At 43.1% G+C, this 19083-nt stretch overlaps 1 protein-coding gene across 1 annotated transcript; it reads right to left on the reverse strand.

The window, feature by feature from the left end:
- Positions 1–2008: 2008 nt before the first annotated feature.
- Positions 2009–7813, reverse strand: LOC101759117 (probable cellulose synthase A catalytic subunit 8 [UDP-forming]). Its single transcript, XM_004955740.4, has 14 exons — positions 7589–7813; positions 7284–7476; positions 6649–6899; positions 6466–6565; positions 6183–6372; positions 5481–5747; positions 5044–5389; positions 4820–4957; positions 4562–4687; positions 4264–4476; positions 3898–4156; positions 3550–3752; positions 2967–3317; positions 2009–2884 (listed from the first exon to the last, which is right to left on the reverse strand). Exons 1-14 carry the CDS (start codon positions 7610–7612, stop codon positions 2300–2302), a joined length of 3246 nt encoding a protein of 1081 aa, XP_004955797.1. The 5' UTR covers positions 7613–7813; the 3' UTR covers positions 2009–2299.
- Positions 7814–19083: the final 11270 nt, after the last annotated feature.

A 19083-nucleotide genomic window follows, 5' to 3' on the forward strand; every position in this document is an offset into this window, starting at 1 on the left:
TCTGCGTTATTACTGCATTATCATTGTCGAGCTCCAGATGGGTACCAAATAAACAGAAGAAACATTGGTAATTTGGCAATTAACATGGTTCAGTTATCCCTGACCTTAGAAATCAGATAACGCCGCAACCATGGCAGCTCCCGGGGCCCTCGGCCCGCGCCTGCCGAGAGTGAAGAGGAAGAGGGGGGAGGAGGCCGCCGCTGTTCGCCCAGACATACTAGATCACAAGCTTCTGCGGGATCGAACCGGGGTTGGAAATTAGAACGAAGCGAGAAATTGACCTCTCGCCCACTGCACCGAGCAAGCGAGGAGTCCCTAGTGCTAAATGGGAGTGCACCTGGAAGGAGAAGGTGACGACGGCCGATGAAGCCGGGGCGGCGGCGGCGCACGGGGAGGGGGTAGAAGATGCCGGTACACGACGCCGGCACAGGGAAAATTTTCTCGGTGAAAGAAAAAAGAGAGAAATCACGTTGAGCCGGTTTTTTTTACCGCTCAAAAATTTCGGCCCTTTTGAATTCACAACCAAAGAAACTCGGCCCAAAAACCCCTGCCTCCGGCTCCCCAAAACCCTAAATTTTATCCCATTTCTATGCATTGTTATGTCTTGTTTTCCATGTTAGGTTATTTGGAAATAATCTAGGTTATTTTGTATACAAACTGAGGATTTTTTCTAAATTTTGTCCAAAAGGAAAACGTCGAATTCGAGAAATCCGATAAACGTGTTTCTTGGTGACCTTCGGTTTTTTCTCTTACCGGTAAGGTAAACCTTGCACAGGCAACGATGGCGATAAGGTGTGAGGGGTATGACCATTTTATCTTGTGTTTCCCTTCTATCTATAATGGTCAGTTTTTGCAAGGAAACTGTAATGACCATTTGATCCTAGCCAATTTCTTCTCTTTATGTATGCAGGCAGCGGATGCTACAATTTCTTCCTTTTTTTAAGAAATTTGACCATCACAAAATGCATGATTCATTATGGTTTCCAAATTCTCATTCCCAAAGCTGTTTGCTTATACTCTTTTTTGGTTCAGATCAGTTAACATAAGGATCACATTGACTGAGAAGTCGGACAGCTCATGGTACATCGATGGTGCTTCTGCTCATGTACACCAACATTCATAACACTTTTTGCATGTGTATCAGTTTGTATACATTTACCAACACTCAATGCATGATATCAAGAGGAAACTTGGTTTTCCTCACACCTCCCTTCTGAAAACCGTTTTAATAGATGACAACAAGAACTGCATGACATGCGTATATAAAGTCCTAGTGACCCACGATGGCGAACATATTTCCAGCCAGTGTGGAAATAGAAGTGGTATGGTATCCTGCTGCTGGATTTTGTTTTCAACATGCGGATAGCAAGTCACTGGATGGGAATGAGAACTTGGAGGGGACCAATCATGTTTGTTACTCTTTGATTGTTTGAAGATGCTCATGTTTCCTAATTCAGCTAACCAACCTAGGCAGATTAATCCCCCACCGTTCGTCCACAAACAGTTATGTGCACTGTCAACTATTCAGCCTTCTCTATCCTACATAAATCCAAGATCACACCCAAGCTAAAGCATACCAAGGTGTACATGTCCAATGGTATGATGCTTCACTAAGGCAGCCAACGATCATGTCTCCAATCAGCATGTTAGGTACACTACAATGATGAAAGTTGCAACTAGGAATTGCTCTTTTGGTTTACATGATCTTTTAAGGTAGTTTAGAATTTTGATTCCCCCCATGGCAGAAATCTCCTTTTGAACATTCCAAAAAAGTTCGAACATTTGATGTTTGTAATCAGAACACACAAGTTTCACGTACGAAGAAAAAGATTATGAATGTATGCTTTGATCTTTTTCAGCAGCCTATTAGTATTTACTGCGACCTTATTTACAGTCCATTAAAACATGCTTCTGCATCAATCAATTACAGCACATCTTGAGCACCAGATTGATTATACAAATGAAGAATAATCGATCTCATATTCTGTGACGTAAATACTGCAAGAGATGAGTAAACTAGATGATACTTAAAAGAATGCAAACTAACTTATTTTTCTTGTTCTTGATAACATTACAAAACTCGTCTGTCAGCCACTCTCCACAAAGTAGTATAACTTATCAACAAAAGAATGCATATCAACACAAGTAACTTTCTGATAAACAATATCTCCTGGTCTGTACGTAGCTGTAAATAAAGCCACCTACTTATAACTTAACAGACAATTGGTGGCAGGGGCACTTTCGTATTCTCAAAAACATGACTCGGGGTATTTTTCTGTTTCTACAATCCCCCACGTTCCTAGCAGTTGATGCCACATGTTTGGGTGTTTGGGCCAGTGACACGGGTGGTGAACGGGTCGACACGAACCCACAGCAAGGAGAAGATTGAAGCAAGAAGGATTGCCCAGACGACGACGATGGTTGGGGTACGGTTTTGCCTACCCATGAGACCCTTAAGGAAGGGGTACAAATGAACAATCACCCAGAAGGCGAAGAAGAGCTTGCCAAAGAGTGGCCCCCATGATTGGTAACCGCTGTTGATCGCATAGGAGATACCAGCAACAACACCGACCAGGTTGATAATCAAGATGGTTGTTGGTGGGATGAGAAGGGTTGTCCACTTGAACATGTAGAGCTCCGCAAAATCACCTTCTTCATCATTGGCCTTTGAGGTGACAGTAAAGTTGGTGTCGATACCAGCAAGCACCTTGAGAAGACCCTGGAAGACGGCAAAAAGATGGGCAGAGATACCTCCAATAACCCAGAATTGTTCATTCCTCCACCATTCGTCAATGCCAACACCACTCCACCTCATCTCAAGGATACCAGTGGCAAAAATTGAAAGAAAGAGAGAGATGAACCAAATACTAGCAAAGTTGCTAATCTGCATTCCAAAATAGATTCAGTCAGCATTTTTGTTCCATGCTCCTTGTAATAAAGAACAATTTTGTGTAACCGATGCTTACCTCTGGGATGATGAACTTCCCAGTGAGCAGACAGATGGCAGGCAGAACACAGTATATGAGAAGTGGGATAGACGTAAGGGGGTAGATGGTGGTGTTAATGTAAGCAAATCTCTCCAAGAACTTCAGGCGTCCTCCATAGCCATACCATAAGGGGCAATGCCGGCTGAAAAGAATTTCCACAGAACCAAGAGCCCACCGGAGCACTTGGTTCAGACGATCTGAAAGATTGATGGGAGCAGATCCCTTGAAAGCTGGCCGCTTAGGCATGCAGTAAATTGACCGCCAGCCTCGTGCATGCATCTTGAATCCAGTAAGAATATCTTCTGTCACAGAACCATAGATCCACCCAATCTGCAATTTGAAACAAACTTGTTACCATTGACCAAGAAAGTCTTACTCATGCTAACTTCAACATATGGTCATCAAATTGCAACGACAATAGAACAAAAGGTGTGATGTGAACTAAGGGTTCACAATCATGTGCTCACAGTTGCTCATTACTCCAGTTCCATGTTATTTGTATATCCACCCCTTCTCCATAAGAAAAATGAAAACAGTGTTGATGTGAGGATTGTTACGTTACCTCAGTTCCCCACTCAGACTTGTCCTCATAGCCACAACTTATGACATGGATAGCTTCTTTCAGAAGCGATTCTGGAGTTGCAGACTGAGGAACACCACCATATTCCATCAGAGTGGAGGCAACAAAAGCTGCGGATTGGCCAAATCTCTTCTCCAAGCTCATTTGAGACATAAGAAGTGATTTCTCATCATCAAATCCAGCACCTGACATATCAATAAATGCCAACATGCATACATGTTTTAGAACACCAAAAATATACAAGTAAAAACAGCATGCAACAAAAAGGTACAAATTTGAGAAATTAAAAATTAGTCTTAGCCATGAATATCTATAAACATAAAGGTGTACCTTCAACTCCCTCCTCAATATCTTCAAGATTGAATACTGGCACGGAACTGTCCACATGCTTCTGTGACTTTTTCTTGTCTGAGCCCTTCTTCTTTGATTTGCTTGTCTTCTTCCTGCCACCACAGAGTGATGACAAGAAACCACCCTTCTTCTTTTGCTTAATTGGGGGCTCATAACCATATAGAGCTGTTCTGTTGAAAACACAACCAGTTCCCACATAAACTGGTCCTTGAATGCCATCGAGACCCCTCAAGTTAATCTGTGGTAAACAGAAATGCCCCAGAAATTTAGTTAGAAACTTTAAAACTTGTTCACCCAATAGTCTTGATATTAATGGAGAATTTTAAAACATGATTTGAGGCATACATCGAAAAACACGGTGTTCCTGTTGGCATATCGATCATTCCTATCAATACCATCGAACCTTTGTGGAAACTGAACATAGCAGACACTCCTTCCTAGGTTAGGATCCATAAGGAAGCACATAGCTTCCCTAAGAGCCTTGCTGTTGTTGATGTAGTGATCACAATCAAGATTCAACATGTACTGTCCATTGGTAAGCACAGCTGAGACACGAACCTATGGAAGAGAAAGCTGCCATCAGAACCAACATATGGAAGTGAAGTTGATAATTTTGACATTTGTGTAACATATAACTACTTACAAGAGCATTCATGGCACCAGCTTTCTTGTGATGCTGGAATCCAGGACGCTTCTCACGAGAAACATAGACCAAACGGGGAAGCTCATTGCCCTCAGTATCAAGGCCACCACTGTGACCAAGGAAAACCTGAGTATGATCAAGAAAGAGGAGTTAGCAAAGAAAATTCCTTTCAAGAGAAAAGAAAAAAAAGATATTATCAGGCACATTAGCAGTCAGTTGAGTAACAGAAGTTCCATTCTGTATTAGAAATATGGTAACCTGAATCATTCCAGGATGGTCCCTGGTATTGTTTCCTGGCCATGGTGTGCCATCCTGCATGATCCATCCTTCCTCTGGAACTTTCTGTGCCTTAGCAACAAGGCCATTTACCCTAACTTTAAATTCTTCATATTCTCTCTGCAACAAGTTTTCAGTTAAGACACATTAGTATTGGATTACAACATAGAAAATCAATATATATTTAATTCACAAAGAAGACAAACCTTCATGGCCCGCCGGTCTTTAACAAATGAAGGCTGGACTTTGTCCTTCAAGTAATCAATTTTCTGGCTGAAGTACCATTCAGGAGCTCTAGGCTCAATGTTGTACTTCTTAACAAATGGTACCCATTTTCTAGCAAATTCTGAAGTCTCAGCTAACGCATCAAATGTCAGCATTGCAGCTCCATCATCAGATACATAGCAAGAGACCTTATCCACAGGGTAATCCACAGCAAGAATGGATAGAACAGTGTTGGCAGTGACAATAGGAGGCTCCTTCAATGGGTCGACTGTACTGACGAAGATGTCAACTGCAGCCAACTGAGATGGCTCACCTTCACGGTCATACCTGTTAGACAAAATGCAACCCTAATATCAGTGATATGAAAAAATCTAGTTTGTGTTTTGACAAGGTACAACAGAACTGTAAAAGATATCACCTCAATGCCAATCTATCAAGGTAAGTCTCGCGGTTGATTGGAAACCACTTTGGGAACTGATCCAAAATCCAGGAAAGAGCAAACCAAATCTCACATATAACAGATAGAAGCCATAACGGGTATGCATTGCGCACAGGATTTGTGATACGGTAGTGCAGAAAGATGCTTAGAACAACCAAACGCAGCACAATGACCATTCTGTAAGGATTGATCCTGGAGGAAGGAAGTGGAACTTTCCTAGATAGAGGCTGCCGAGTTTCATCATTCCTGCAATTCAGATGGCACAAAATTAGTTATGTCAGAAAGCATAACAAGAAATGGTTGGATAATTTACTCTATACACATTTTCTTGAGAAGACACATTGAAACAATTACCCAGCATTGCAGTGCCTTAAGCATAACAGGTTTGAGCATTTATGTAGATTTAACAAACTGTTGCAATATAGTGTTCCCCTTTCTAGGTTAAGATGTGTGACCTTCCATAAAATTCTTAACAGATCCATAATTTTGGAAGTTGGAACATAAAGGTGAGCCTCCAAATTCTTACAATGATGTGCAGAGCTAAAGTAAATCAAGCTACTTTTTTTATATATCTTCCTTTTTGTAGATGTAAGTCGATACTAATTACGAAATACAATTTAGTACTAAACAACATATGATTCTGTGAAACATGAGTGTGCTACGGAGGGAGTTGGGACTCACAGTAAGGCATCTTCCATGTTGTAATCAGTAGATGCATCAATGTCACCAACACCCCGACCCTCAGAGGGAGCAATGCTGGTGCCATTAGTCATGGGAATTGTTCCCTTATCCTGCTTCATTTTCCAGCCATCAACTCTCTCTTTCCAGGCAACATTTCCAATGCTACCAGAGAACTCCCTTGATGGATTTGCTGGCAAGGAGCAAGAAACAATCATCAGATCTTCACATCAGACATCTGCTACAAACTGAAATGTTAGAGACCATGGTGGAAAAAAAAACATACGTGAATGATTCACATAGGGAAACGGAGCACGCTTGCCAATGTTCCCAGTAGGGGACATCATATGGTGATCAGGGGAAGCTCCAGGAATTTCTCCCGAGATCTGCGCATCCAATTCAAGAGAGTAAGCACTAGCACATATCCAACATATTTTGAGCAAAATATGTCAAAATTCGCAGCACCAACCTGGCTGTTAGTGACAGATGGGATGTATCCACGAGGGATCTCACCACTATCATACTTGGTGAGTCCGATCTCTCCACTGTCATACTTTGGGCGGCCAACATCCCCGCTGCCCCCAGCATTCATGCGCCAGCTGCGCATCCTATCAGCAATCTTCTGCTTCTGGTCGTCATTGCCAGATGCAGGATAGTTGAAGTCACTGGCGTCATCGGCATCAGTATCATCACCTTCCTCCCCACGGATCGCTGGGCTCCCTGAAGGATTCACTCAAAGTTCAGCATATGCTTAACAAATGTATTGATCATACTTGTTATTATTGACTAAAAGTCTATAGTGTCACATCATATACAACTCCAGTTACTATTTTTTTCCTCCCTAACTACAATTCGACGGAACTCACACAAAGACAAGACTAGGCCTTGCTACAAGCTAAAATAGGATCCAGTGATAGCGACAGAGCCAATATGCTCCCCCTGACGAAAATGCCATGAGATCCACCAGAACCAAAAAGAACCCACCATTTCTGTTGTTCTCGATCAAAGATCGAAACTTTCCGAGTTGAGTTGTTCCGAAATTGGGATCAGATGAAGCTGGATCAAAACAATTGGGAAAGGAGAAGAGGCTGTAGAAAAAATTACCCTTGTGGCGCTTGTACTTGGTCTTGCACTGCGGGCACGCCTGGGTGCCGTCCTTGCGCTCGTACTCGTAGCAGGGGCGGCAGACCGGGAATCCGCAGACGTCGCAGGCGGCGAAGACGTCCCCCTCCGCGGTGGTGCCCACGCCGTCGCCGCAGATCTGGCACACCTGCCCGCCGCCGCGCCTGCCCGACTTCTGCACACACGCAACAGCAGCAGACAAGATTCAGTCTTTCTCTCCCAAGATCCACCCCCAACACGAAATGGAATGCAGTTGAGAATCCGGGATCGATCCCCATGCCACTCACCACGGCATCCGCGTCGCCCTCCATGGCGCGCGAGCTCGCCAAGAACCGACGAGGAGCTGGCTGGCCCTGGGCTGCAGCCGAAGCCGAAGCCGGCGCTACTCCCGAGATCCGAGCAGGTGCTGGCACGGATCAGCACCGCATCTCCCGCTGCAAGAGAGCGCGTGCTGCTACTAGTAGTGGTAGTGGGGCGGAGGCTGGGCTTAACTACGCGAGGCAGGGCAGCGAAAGGGGGGAGAAAAGGACAGGGCACCGCACCGATGGCGGAAGCCGCGGCAACGTGAGTTGGTTCCGCTGTCGCTTTCGACGCTCGGGATTAAGAATTGACAAAAGATTATTGAAACGGCGAGGCGATTTCGATTTGAGTTAATTGCATGCGTTTGGTGGGCTTGGCCGCTCGGGATTTGGGGTTTGTTTATTGCCGAGTTGGGGGTGTGGCCGGGTGGGGGAGAGCGTGCCAGTGAGGCGGGAGGTGGAAGAAGGGTGAGCTGGCACCCCGTGGGGCCCGCGTGGCAGTGAGGGCGCGCTGTCGGTCACGGGGCACCGACGGAGAATGTGACCGTGGGAGTGAAGTGCAGCGCTGGCGTTGGTCTAATTGGTAGGTGCACAAGTGTGAAATGTGGCATGTGTGATCCCATATAAAATGATGATTAAGCCCAACAGCTCCAAATTATGGAGCTGAATATCATACACCAATGATGAATTTAGAATAGTTTGTAGCTTTATAGCTGAAATCACTTCTGTGTTGTTGAGCTCGTGAGATGGTACAAGTAGCAGCAAAGGCCGGAAGCTAAATAACTCTGTGGTATTTGCGATATCTTAAAGATTATACCATTGGCGTGTTTAATCAAAATTTAGAGGGCTTTCTTATTTTTGAGTAAATATTTGGATAAAAATTATATTTGGATTTTCCAGCTTTATATGTTTTGAAGAAAACATATAAGATAGGAGAAGTCTATCCGTTTCCATTAAAGAACGACATGCCATCTAAGTTTCTAATTGGTAAATTCTCTAGTAAAGTATAGACAAATTGTATCACGCATAGTTTAATTTGTCTTTTTATTATGGCAAATGTGAGGCTAGCCAACAAAAGTAATATGGGCATATAGTGGATTTATATGGTAGCTTCTATTGCAAGATATTTAGTGGAAGATATGATGGTAAGGTACGTCATCATTGCCTCCATGGGAACAAAATATTCTTTCAATTTACCATTTTTTGGTCGCTCCTCTAACTTTGATGTGATATAATTGCAAGATAATGTGCTTGTCTTCAGCTTCAGCCTTTTAACCAAATCTATTAATGGAGAATGTTACGGCAGCAACACACGGGGAAGATCACGGTGATTTCGTACTTGTAGAACATCGTCAGTAATCATACAAGTGTCTTGAAAATCATGCCCATTTTTTTTTAAAAAAAGGGAGTAACTGAATATTGAGGGGTGTTTGGATACGAGGTGCTAAACTTTAGCAGGGTCACATCCAATGGTCGGATGCTAATTAGGAGACTAAACATGAGCTAATTACAAAACTAACTGCACAGATGGAGTCTAATTCGCGAGAGGAATCTATTAAGGCTAATTAATCCATCATTAGCAAATAGTTATTGTAGCACCACATTGCCAAATCATGGACTAATTAGGATTAATAGATTCGTCTCACGAATTAGACTCCATCTGTGCAATTAATTTTGTAATTAGACTATGTTTAATACTCCTAATTAGTATCAAACATCCGATGTGACAGGTGCTGAAGTTTAGCAGGGATATCCAAACACCCCTTTGAACTAACCATGAATCATATCAAGTGGCGGACGGGGTATCCAAACACCTCTTGAATTACCCATGAATCATATCAAGTGGCGGAGGGGTGCTGCCAGGGGCCATGGCCCCCCCAGTAGGAGAATCTTTGATTTTAACCTCCTACTTAGCTTCGATTTTAACCTCCTACTTAGCTTCAGCGCAATTTGGATGAAACGTTAATTAGCAGCTGTATTGATCTTATCAACTTATCTAGCTAATTCTTAGCGGATTATACTAGATTCTGATTATTTTGCTTCAGCTAATTGGTAACTAGGTGAGAAAATAATTGTATGTTTCTTAATTTTACTCCAATTACAGGTTCATAATAGATAAACAAACACTTATTAACGATTTGTACGCAATAAAGATATGAGGAGCACTATAACCAAAATTAAAGAAATGTTCTTCTTCTAACCTTAGTGGCTATGCAAATGCAATGATATTTTGCCGAATATGTTTGGTCGGCCCTCCTATGTAAAATTTCTAGCTTCGTCACTTATCGTATCTCTCTGCATGGAATTCCTTTTTTTAACGAATCAGCGAGGTTGCATGACCAAAATATTTTCTAGGAGTTTTAGCACAGCAAATAAAGAAACAACGGATACACGACAAGAATTGCATGACCAAAGTAGTTAGCAGTGAACCACACGTTTCGTTTTTTTTCGTATTGCCACTCACCCCTAACCTCACGATCACGGTTAACAGCCAGCCGACAGGCAGTTTCTCCAACACGCACACAGTCCCGCACTGTCGCTGTGGCCCTAGCGAGGGTGCACGACCGACACGAAAAGGACCGGGCCCACATGGCAGAGTGGGCCCCCTTTTTCCCTTTTGCTGTTGTGCATGTTAGTTGGTGGTGGTATGCCGTGTGCGCGTGTGGATCTCGTTTCCCGGCTGCCGTGGCGGGAGACTCCACCGACACCACCACCCCGCCGCGGTGGTTGGGTTGGCTTGGCCCCACACCCAGGGGTATTCCTGTCATTCCGTCACGACAGTTACGTGCAGCTCGAGGCTTCCGCACTGACCGCACCTGGTGCTGTGCCTCGGGACGCGCGTGTGTCCTGTCCTCGCGGCGGCAGCGGCGGCGGCGACACCGCCGACGGCGGGCGCGCTCTGACTGGGGACCTGCCCGAGGAAGATCGCCCGAAACGTTTAGAGTCGCTCTGAGGCTGGCAGGTGCCAGAGGAACAGCATCTGCAACTTTTTTTCAAATCACACGGTCGCTCACGGGGCACTCGTCCATGCTACGACACTTCCGAAAGACCGGCGCCTCAACGGGCACGTCATCTGTCACCGAAAGAATAGTACTAGTTAAATCCTGAAATAAATTTAGAAAAATATAAGCAACAGTGCCGAATTGAGGATTCGGCAGATTTCACGACGAGGAATCTTATCAGCTGAGCTATGCTCAGTTTGCAACAGCTTCTGCAATCTGGATGGATGGTCCATGAGGCTGTGTACTCCGATGATAAATATAGTATACAGAATAAATAAATTAAATTTGGAAGCAAAGACTTTTTTCTAAAGTAGGACTTTAACCGCTGCTAGCTACGGAGTAGGTTGCTCTAAGGAAATGGAAGATAAAATGGAAGATAAAAGAATGACAGATTTTAAGATTGACAGAGCCACGTTAAACGTTTTGCTGTGGATGGACATATCTGCTCACAATGAAGGAAGAAATATAAACAACCATACTAGATCTAATATTCGAATTAGAATGGAAAGAATCCATCGCAAGGAAGCTTACCAACTGCACTACACCCAGATCGTGAAAGAGATGTCATTTTAGGACTTATTTTGTTTTTCTAATTAATTAGGTTGTCTTGAAAGTGGTATATTTAAAAACGGAGGAAGCATGGTCTTGGCTCGCATTTGCGCCATGACACGTCAAAGAAAAACTTTGCATTTTTATGTATCACCAGGAATTCAAAAGTTGTAATCTACCCATTTCATATTGTGTTCATCAACTAGCAACAAGAGTAACTTAACTGATCAAAGATCTTGTGCAAAATGAATCATGAGTACCCCCTACAAGTAAACTGTTCATTGTCCAGCCTATTATTAAATTAAGAGGCAAAAAAATAAGATCTTGTGCACTGTCAGTGGCAGGCTGATGGGAATGCCTGAACAGCACTGTGCCTGCCAATGCAGATCATATTGGTGCGAGCAAAATGGACAGCTCAGGGGCAGCACTGTTCCTGTCAAATAAGAAATGGTTCGAGCATGTTCGATAAAAAAAAAAGAAATGGTTCGAGCAAGCAAGGCTGGTTGATAGGGTTGGATTGGATTCGTAACCACCCCAATGACCCCGTGCATGTGCCTGAAAATTGGGATTGTTCTCCACCAGATTCCATTACGCTCTGTATTGCAGGCCTGGCAGTGTCAGAACTCAGAAGCTGCCGAACAAAGAAACTACAGCGTAGTAAACAACATGTATGGTGAAGACAGGGAGCAGCATAGTGAAGATCAACGCACAGGTGACCGACGCTGCAATGTCAACATCAGGCAGCAGAGAAAAAAATTGAATAAATTAGTAGATGATGGAACCATTAAAAAATTCTGGCTCAATTATATTTTTTCCTGTTCCCAGGAGTGGCATGAGGGCCCAGTATGACATTAGCAAAATCGACAGATTCTTCCTTAAAAAGCCTTTTGCATGCTGTTGCTCCCAAGTGCCTGTCATCAGTTCTGAATTTCGATTCCACTCCGTTATGTTCAACCTGACCATGACAAATTACCAACAATCCAGCTGATAACTGGCACGACGATGACCGGCTGAGCATGACAATCCAGCAATTCGTTTTGTTCATAATCAAAGGACGCCCAACTCTACCGTTTAATTTGAATAATTGGACTTTGGATTTCTCATGTACTATATCTCCAATTTTGTCTATCCTTCGAAGCAACAATAATTACAGTAAAAAAATTGAGGGATAAATTGGAAAAAAAAACATCATACCATATTTAGGCCTTGTGCATCTTGATGGCCCAATAGAGCAAAACTTCATCGTGGGCTAATCTACTGAGCAGAGGGCCATCTTTTTTTTTTTTGAAGTTAAGTGGGCCATCTTGCTGAGAGAGGTGCAGGCAGGCTCGGTGACCGAGATTGGGCCGCACTATCGGGGAGAGGCCCAGTTGTACGTACAGCATTGACATGATGTTGCCGTTGAAACCGGGCCCAAACTTAATTTGTTCGGCTAGACCCTGATTCATAATTTCAGGCTACATTGGCCTAAGGTCTCCATGGTAGGCCTAACTTCTCACAGCTGTGACTTCTCTTCTTCCCTCCCGTTCCAATCTCGAAGAAAAAAAAGATTCAGGCTAGAACTTCTAGGTACATGTCGAGGCTCATGACCAAAGGCTCCAAACTTTGCGATGACCACCCATTCATTAAAATATATGTGCAATGTTAGTCCCCCCAATACAAACAGGCGTTTAAATGGGTTTAACCATCTTGTCCGCACCCCTTAAACACCTTCTAAACTTATATTAAGTCGCTTATCCACCTTGTAAGCAAGCTGTGTGGATAGTGATCGATCAGTTGCAAAACAACTTATTTACTTATATTAACTTTGTAAAAAAACTAATATTAACTTTGTAAAAGAAACAGCTTTCTTAGTAACACCAAAGAAATGAAAATCACGACTTAATTGACCCCAACACTCTCGTCCTTTTAGATGAGCGTCTTTTTCAGTGACCACTATCATCAGTGGCGAAAGTAGCGCTGAATTGACTGTGATGCACTCCTTAAGTAAATTTTACTAGGATTATATGGTAATTTTGAGTCTAATTAGTGGTAAATAAAAAATTTACCTGGTGCACGTAGAGACAACGTGGCTTCGCCCTGACTATCATCAAGCTGTGCGGCTAGCATACCAGTGATGTCTCCTTTTGATTTAACAATGGCACGTCTTCATATTTGTGCCAAGTACTTTTGGAGGAAAAAAAAAAAGCACCGCGGAGTTCCTTGTCGTCCTTTTTTTGATAGTGATCAGTCGAGTCCGATCGACATTGTTGCAGGTGACGAGCGCTGTAAAGTTGGAAGAACAAAAAGGCAGAAGCCGAAGTGGGGCATTGGGTAATGCGAATGTGAGTCAGCTGCAACAGGTCAACGAGATGATCTGAGCTGATAGCACATCAACCTGAGTCATCAGCTGCTACTGCTACTGTATGGTATTATAACGTGGCTGGCTCCGCTTCCTTAACCATCGTCCGATCCTAGCAATCATGCATTATCTCGTGGCTTCTCGAAGCATCCCCACCTTTCTTCTCTGCTTCCTGCCACACAGATATCTTTGTCATATGTAACATGTACGGCTCCTAGAATCCATGATGCAGAGATTAACCAGCAGAGGTGATGCAAAGCCGATCGAAGGCAAAGTTGGATTGGATTTCGAAGACTTGGAGACCATCGTCGCCGGGTTTGGTGGCCGTGGAAAGGCAGGTAGCATACACCTAGCTCGTAAATTACTTCTTTCATCCCAAATTGCATGTCATTTATTTTAGGTGTTCAATAAGATAATAGATGGATTAGCTTAGTGGATCCAGATAGATCCTTAGAAGAGTGAAAAAAACAATCATGTCTAATGGCTGCCTTATGGGCTTTGGAACATTGACAAGACTTTGCTCCATCATGACTAGTTAGATCATCATTATTGGGGGTTAGGTGGAGGTGGAGGGGCATCCATCGTATCTCTCATCTATGTCATTAGTAAAGGTTATTATATAGTAAATTAATAGATTGCACAATCAGAACTAATTTAACAAATAAATTATAATTTATTGTTAAGAAATTTGTATACGTACTCTGAATTGGTAGTCAGTTATACGCTTGGGACCTACGAAACCATGGATGAACTCACATACGTAGTATCCGCATAAATTATTCCCCGGATTCCATCTCAAATACTATATATATGGTAAAAGAAGTTATAAAATATTTGTTATGTTCAAGGAAGTGTCACGAGATGTAGAAATTCAATACACACCGGGAATTCAGACTTGAAATCAAGTTCCTCCTTTAATTCAGTTGCATGATGTTGACGAAGCATTGCTCTCTCCCACTTGCTCATTTTTGGCTTATGATGAGGGCCAACTATGGTTTTCCCCTTGTTGCAAGAGGAACGACGATCGCCCCCACCATCACCACTACCTCCAGCAGCAGTAGCCATCTCTATGTACTACAATTTATTTAGCATTGCAAATGACTAAACTATGAACAAATTATATTTTTTCCCACAATTTATTTAGCTCAAACATAATATATAAATGAAAAGTTTCTCCATTGTAGCTTATTCTAAAAATGACTCATTACACACCTCTATTTCATCTTGTTATCTATATGTAGCACAATTTATCTCGCTCGTATTTGCGAATGACTAAAATATAAACAAATTATATTTTTCCCCATAAGTTATTTAGCTCGTATTTGTAAAGGACTAAACTATGAAATTATTCCTCTAATCTCATATCAATTTCTTTTGACTAATACGAAATATAGGATCCAAAAAATTGTAGCTTATTCTAACAATCACAAATATGAGATCTAAGTAACACATGCATATAAATGAAAATTTTCTCCATTGTACCATATTCTAAAAATCATAAATTACTCTAGCTCTAAAGTATAAAACTTAGTATACTAACCATGTATTAAGGGAGGATGAAGTTTCTAACCTTTAGAACACTTGAATGAGTGAAATCCCCACGAAATGGTCAAAAATCCGGCAGCACCTTTCCTATTTCGCCACGAATGGATGAAGCCTGAGCTAGAGGAAATGGCTCGGGCAGGAGGAAGAAGATGCCTGATTTAATAGGAGGGAAGTTAGTACAGGTTGGGAGCTCCAACGGGTACTAAAGGTCACCTATTAGTACCGGGTGGCACCCAGTACTAATGGGTGACCTTTAATTTCGGTTGAAGCTCCCAACCGGTATTAAAAGGGATCATGGGAGACTTCTAAGGAACTAGCTGTCAGACCCGATACTAATGCTCATATTAGTACCGCATCAAAAACTGGTTAGCTAGGACTGATGCGGTCACGTACACCACTCACCTCTATCCTGTGCCACCTGATACTAATAGGTAACCTTTAGTATCCTTTGAAGCTCCCAACCGGTACTCAAGGAGATCACGGGACGCTCCTAGGAAACGATACTAATGCTCGTCAAAAACCAACCGGTTAGCTGGGACCGATGCGGTCACGTACGCCACCCGCCTCTGTCCTGTAGCTCTCGCTACGGTCCAGTTCTGCAGTCGATGGGCAGCACGGTGATCCATGTGCATTTTGTCTCGCTCCTCCACCTCTGCAGACTGCAGTGGTACTTGGTACGTACGTTGCACCAGCAGTGACCAGTTGGTAGATCAATAATCAATCAGTCAATCATTGGATCCGATTCCACGGCCGTCAGCCGAAGCTAGGAACTGTAGGAGCCGGCCGGCCGGCCTGCCGCCGGCGGCCACAAGCTAGGTGTCGTAGGCGAGCAACTATGCACGCATGCGTGGAAGATTGAAGGAGTTAAGGAAGCGGCCGGCCGGCCGGTCGGTCTTGCCGCCGGCCGCTTTTCCATCACCACTCCATAGCCGCCGCGCGCACACCGGCCGACGCAACAAACTTTCGAGGCCTGCCTTTTCTCGCGCCGTCACACCAAGACACACCGGCACGGTCCAAAATGCCCGTAGATTCTGTGGCACACGTAATGCACGCGTGGAAACACTGTGCTATATACGACGCTTTAATTTGCTGCTTTTTTTTGATAAAAAACATTTTACTGCTTGGATTTAGGCTAAGTTTGGAACGCTAGCTTATGGAACAGGTGTTGGCGTGCTTAGCGCAGTGACGTCAGTGAGGCGGTGACTAAACCACTGAAGTGGCAGCTGCTTTTGTTTTGACGACCGAGTGAAGATCTCTGCACGGCTGCGCTCTGCTAGGCTCCGGCGACGGCATCTCATGGAAACCGCGCGTGAATGATTGGTTGACGCGAAAGGTAAAGATCACATGGACGCGGTGATCAGATCAAGAGATGTGCAAGAAATGCGTGCATGGCTTTTTTTGCTCTCCTTTTTTTAAAGAATAATTGTTGTATCCATTTCACATCATCATCCGTAAAATTACTTATTTTCCGTAAATAGAGGATCGGAACTTTGAGGTCGAATGGTATTCCAATCGTTAAATATTGTCCAAAATACCATATATTTAAAGACGGATGTAGTAACGTGTGTGCGCTTTTAAATGGCCCGTTTGGTTACTTTTGTATTTTTAGTACATGTCACATCGAATGTTTAGATACTAATTAGGAGTATTAAATGTAGACTATTTACAAAACTCATTACGTAAGTGGAGGCTAAACGGAGAGACGAATCTATTAAGCCTAATTAAGTCTAATTAATCCATCATTAACAAATATTTACTGTAGCAACACATTGTCAAATCATGGACTAATTAGACTTAATAGATTCGTCTCACCGTTTAGCCTCCACTTATGTAATGGATTTTATAAATAGTCTATGTTTAGTACTTTTAATTAATATCTAAACACGGGTGCTAAAAATAAGCAAAGAAATCAAACCAGGCCTAAATAAACGGGCTATAAATGTATAAATGGAAATGGCCGACGGCACGAAACATGATTTAGTACGTTCTCCGCGCTCTCATCAGGGACAGAAATCATCCGGAGTACCCGCCCCCCAATAATGCATGCGATCGACTGGGACTCGCTAAAATGATGAGCACAGTCAAGCTGTATAAGCATTGCATATCTTGCAAGCTGCAGCAGCAATCATACAGCCATGATGTTAAGTTTTTGCGCGAGAGGTCCACCCCCCAATAATTGGGTGGCGCGGCTACGTGTGCCCCGGTTGCTTGTCCTCTCAGCACATGCATCCAGGGACGTGGCGCCTATCGTGGCCGTCCATCCAGCTGCTTACAGAAGTACAGGCAATTTACAATTCATGAAAAATATCTGTTTACTTTTATTTGCAGATACTACGTAGGTAGCTAAGACGAATGAAGACACAAATCGGATACGGTGCTTCTTTGGCAAGCTGGAGCTCTACCAGTATGTCAAAAACGGAGCACTAGAGGAGCAGGAGCCATTTTGTATGAGAAGCGCCGCAGCGGCTCCTTCCCATTTTAGAAGGAACCCGAGCCTCACCAAAGAGACGCGTAGATAAAAACATAAGTTACGGTATGAACAAGAATCGTGGTTAAACTCGTTGAATTTCAATCAAATCTGCATGCATGCCCTGTTTGCTTGCCGTGTGCCGCTGCTTTCGTCTATCTCTAACTTGCACGCACGTACTTTAAGCCAAAAAAATAATAAAATAAAAATAATGTACGTAGCGTTTTTGCGTGAAGACGGAGATAAACTCTGAGTTGAAGCCTCGAAACTGAGAGGAGGATATGATTGAGTTTACAAATTGATCGCAGCACGTAATTATCCAAACAGTCCAGCTCCATCATGCATGACCTGTTATGTAGGGCTGACTGATGACTCAGTTGTTATTGCATTGTGACTATTTTGCGAGATGTATGACAGGGTACGCAATGATTCATTTCATGCTCAATCATCCAGCTGCAGCATCAAACGTTGAGCTGATCCTTGCCCGGCTAGCTGTCTCTGAACCTTAGCTTGCCGCGTTAGATTTTTTTTTGGTATTGGCATGCATGCGAGACGCGGTAAACCCATCTGCATGCGTCTCCAAGCAACATCCTGCACATTTGCAGCGCGCTCACAAACGTTATTAGCTTAGTCACGAAGAAATGCCATCGGGCATCGGCAAGATACGCTAAATACCGACATTGCTTGTCGATGCCCATGACTGACCAGATCAAAGATGAAAACTATTCCCTCGCTCCGTCCCGAATTACAATTCGTTTTAGTTTTTCTAGATACATATAATTTGCTATGCATCTAGGTACATATTACGTCCAGATGCGCAATAAAAATTATGTATCTAAAAAAGCTAAAACGAATAGTAATTTGGGACGGAGGGAGTGGTTGGAAAAAGAAAAAAAATGGAGGAAAATATAAAGCAGCAGTCAATCTGTCACCTGCACATCAACCTGGGGAATGCAACAGCAGCCTAGGCGCTTCCCAATTAATTCCCGTGTCTTCGTACGAAAGAATTCAAGAACCGCCGGCATCCCTAGCCGTCACCTACGAACAAACAAACGATATCTCAGTTATGGAATAGGGTACCCCGTGGAATATCCTCACCGGCGGCCAAGAAATGGGAATGATGTTTTTGGAAGTATGCAGTCAACCAATCATGATTTTCAGTTCTCTTCTTGTAATTCTGTTAGATGGCCAAGGATTTTTTTTTTAGTCTAGTTAAGACATTTACTGAAAGCATTTGTAAGTGGCCAATATTTCCTTTGAAAATATTGGTTGATGCTTCTTGGTTGCTAAATTGTTCTAATTACCTCCAAAATAAACTGCAAAAGCATCACCCACTTGAGAAATGAAAATTAAAGAAGAGCAATAACCGTCATCAGCCGTTTTTTGTGTGTATGTATTCACATCCACAATCTGAAAACTGGATTTATAACTCCATCAAAACTTTTTCCCTCCCTTGCATTGCATGGGAAGGAATTCATGGAACCTGGACTGTACGCCGCCAAAGATGATGGAGGCCTAGCAGCTGGACCATACCATGCAACACCTAATGGTAATACCTATTCATAGTCCGGAAGAAATC

This window comes from Setaria italica, chromosome II, assembly GCF_000263155.2.
Source record: "Setaria italica strain Yugu1 chromosome II, Setaria_italica_v2.0, whole genome shotgun sequence".
NCBI lineage: Eukaryota > Viridiplantae > Streptophyta > Magnoliopsida > Poales > Poaceae > Setaria > Setaria italica.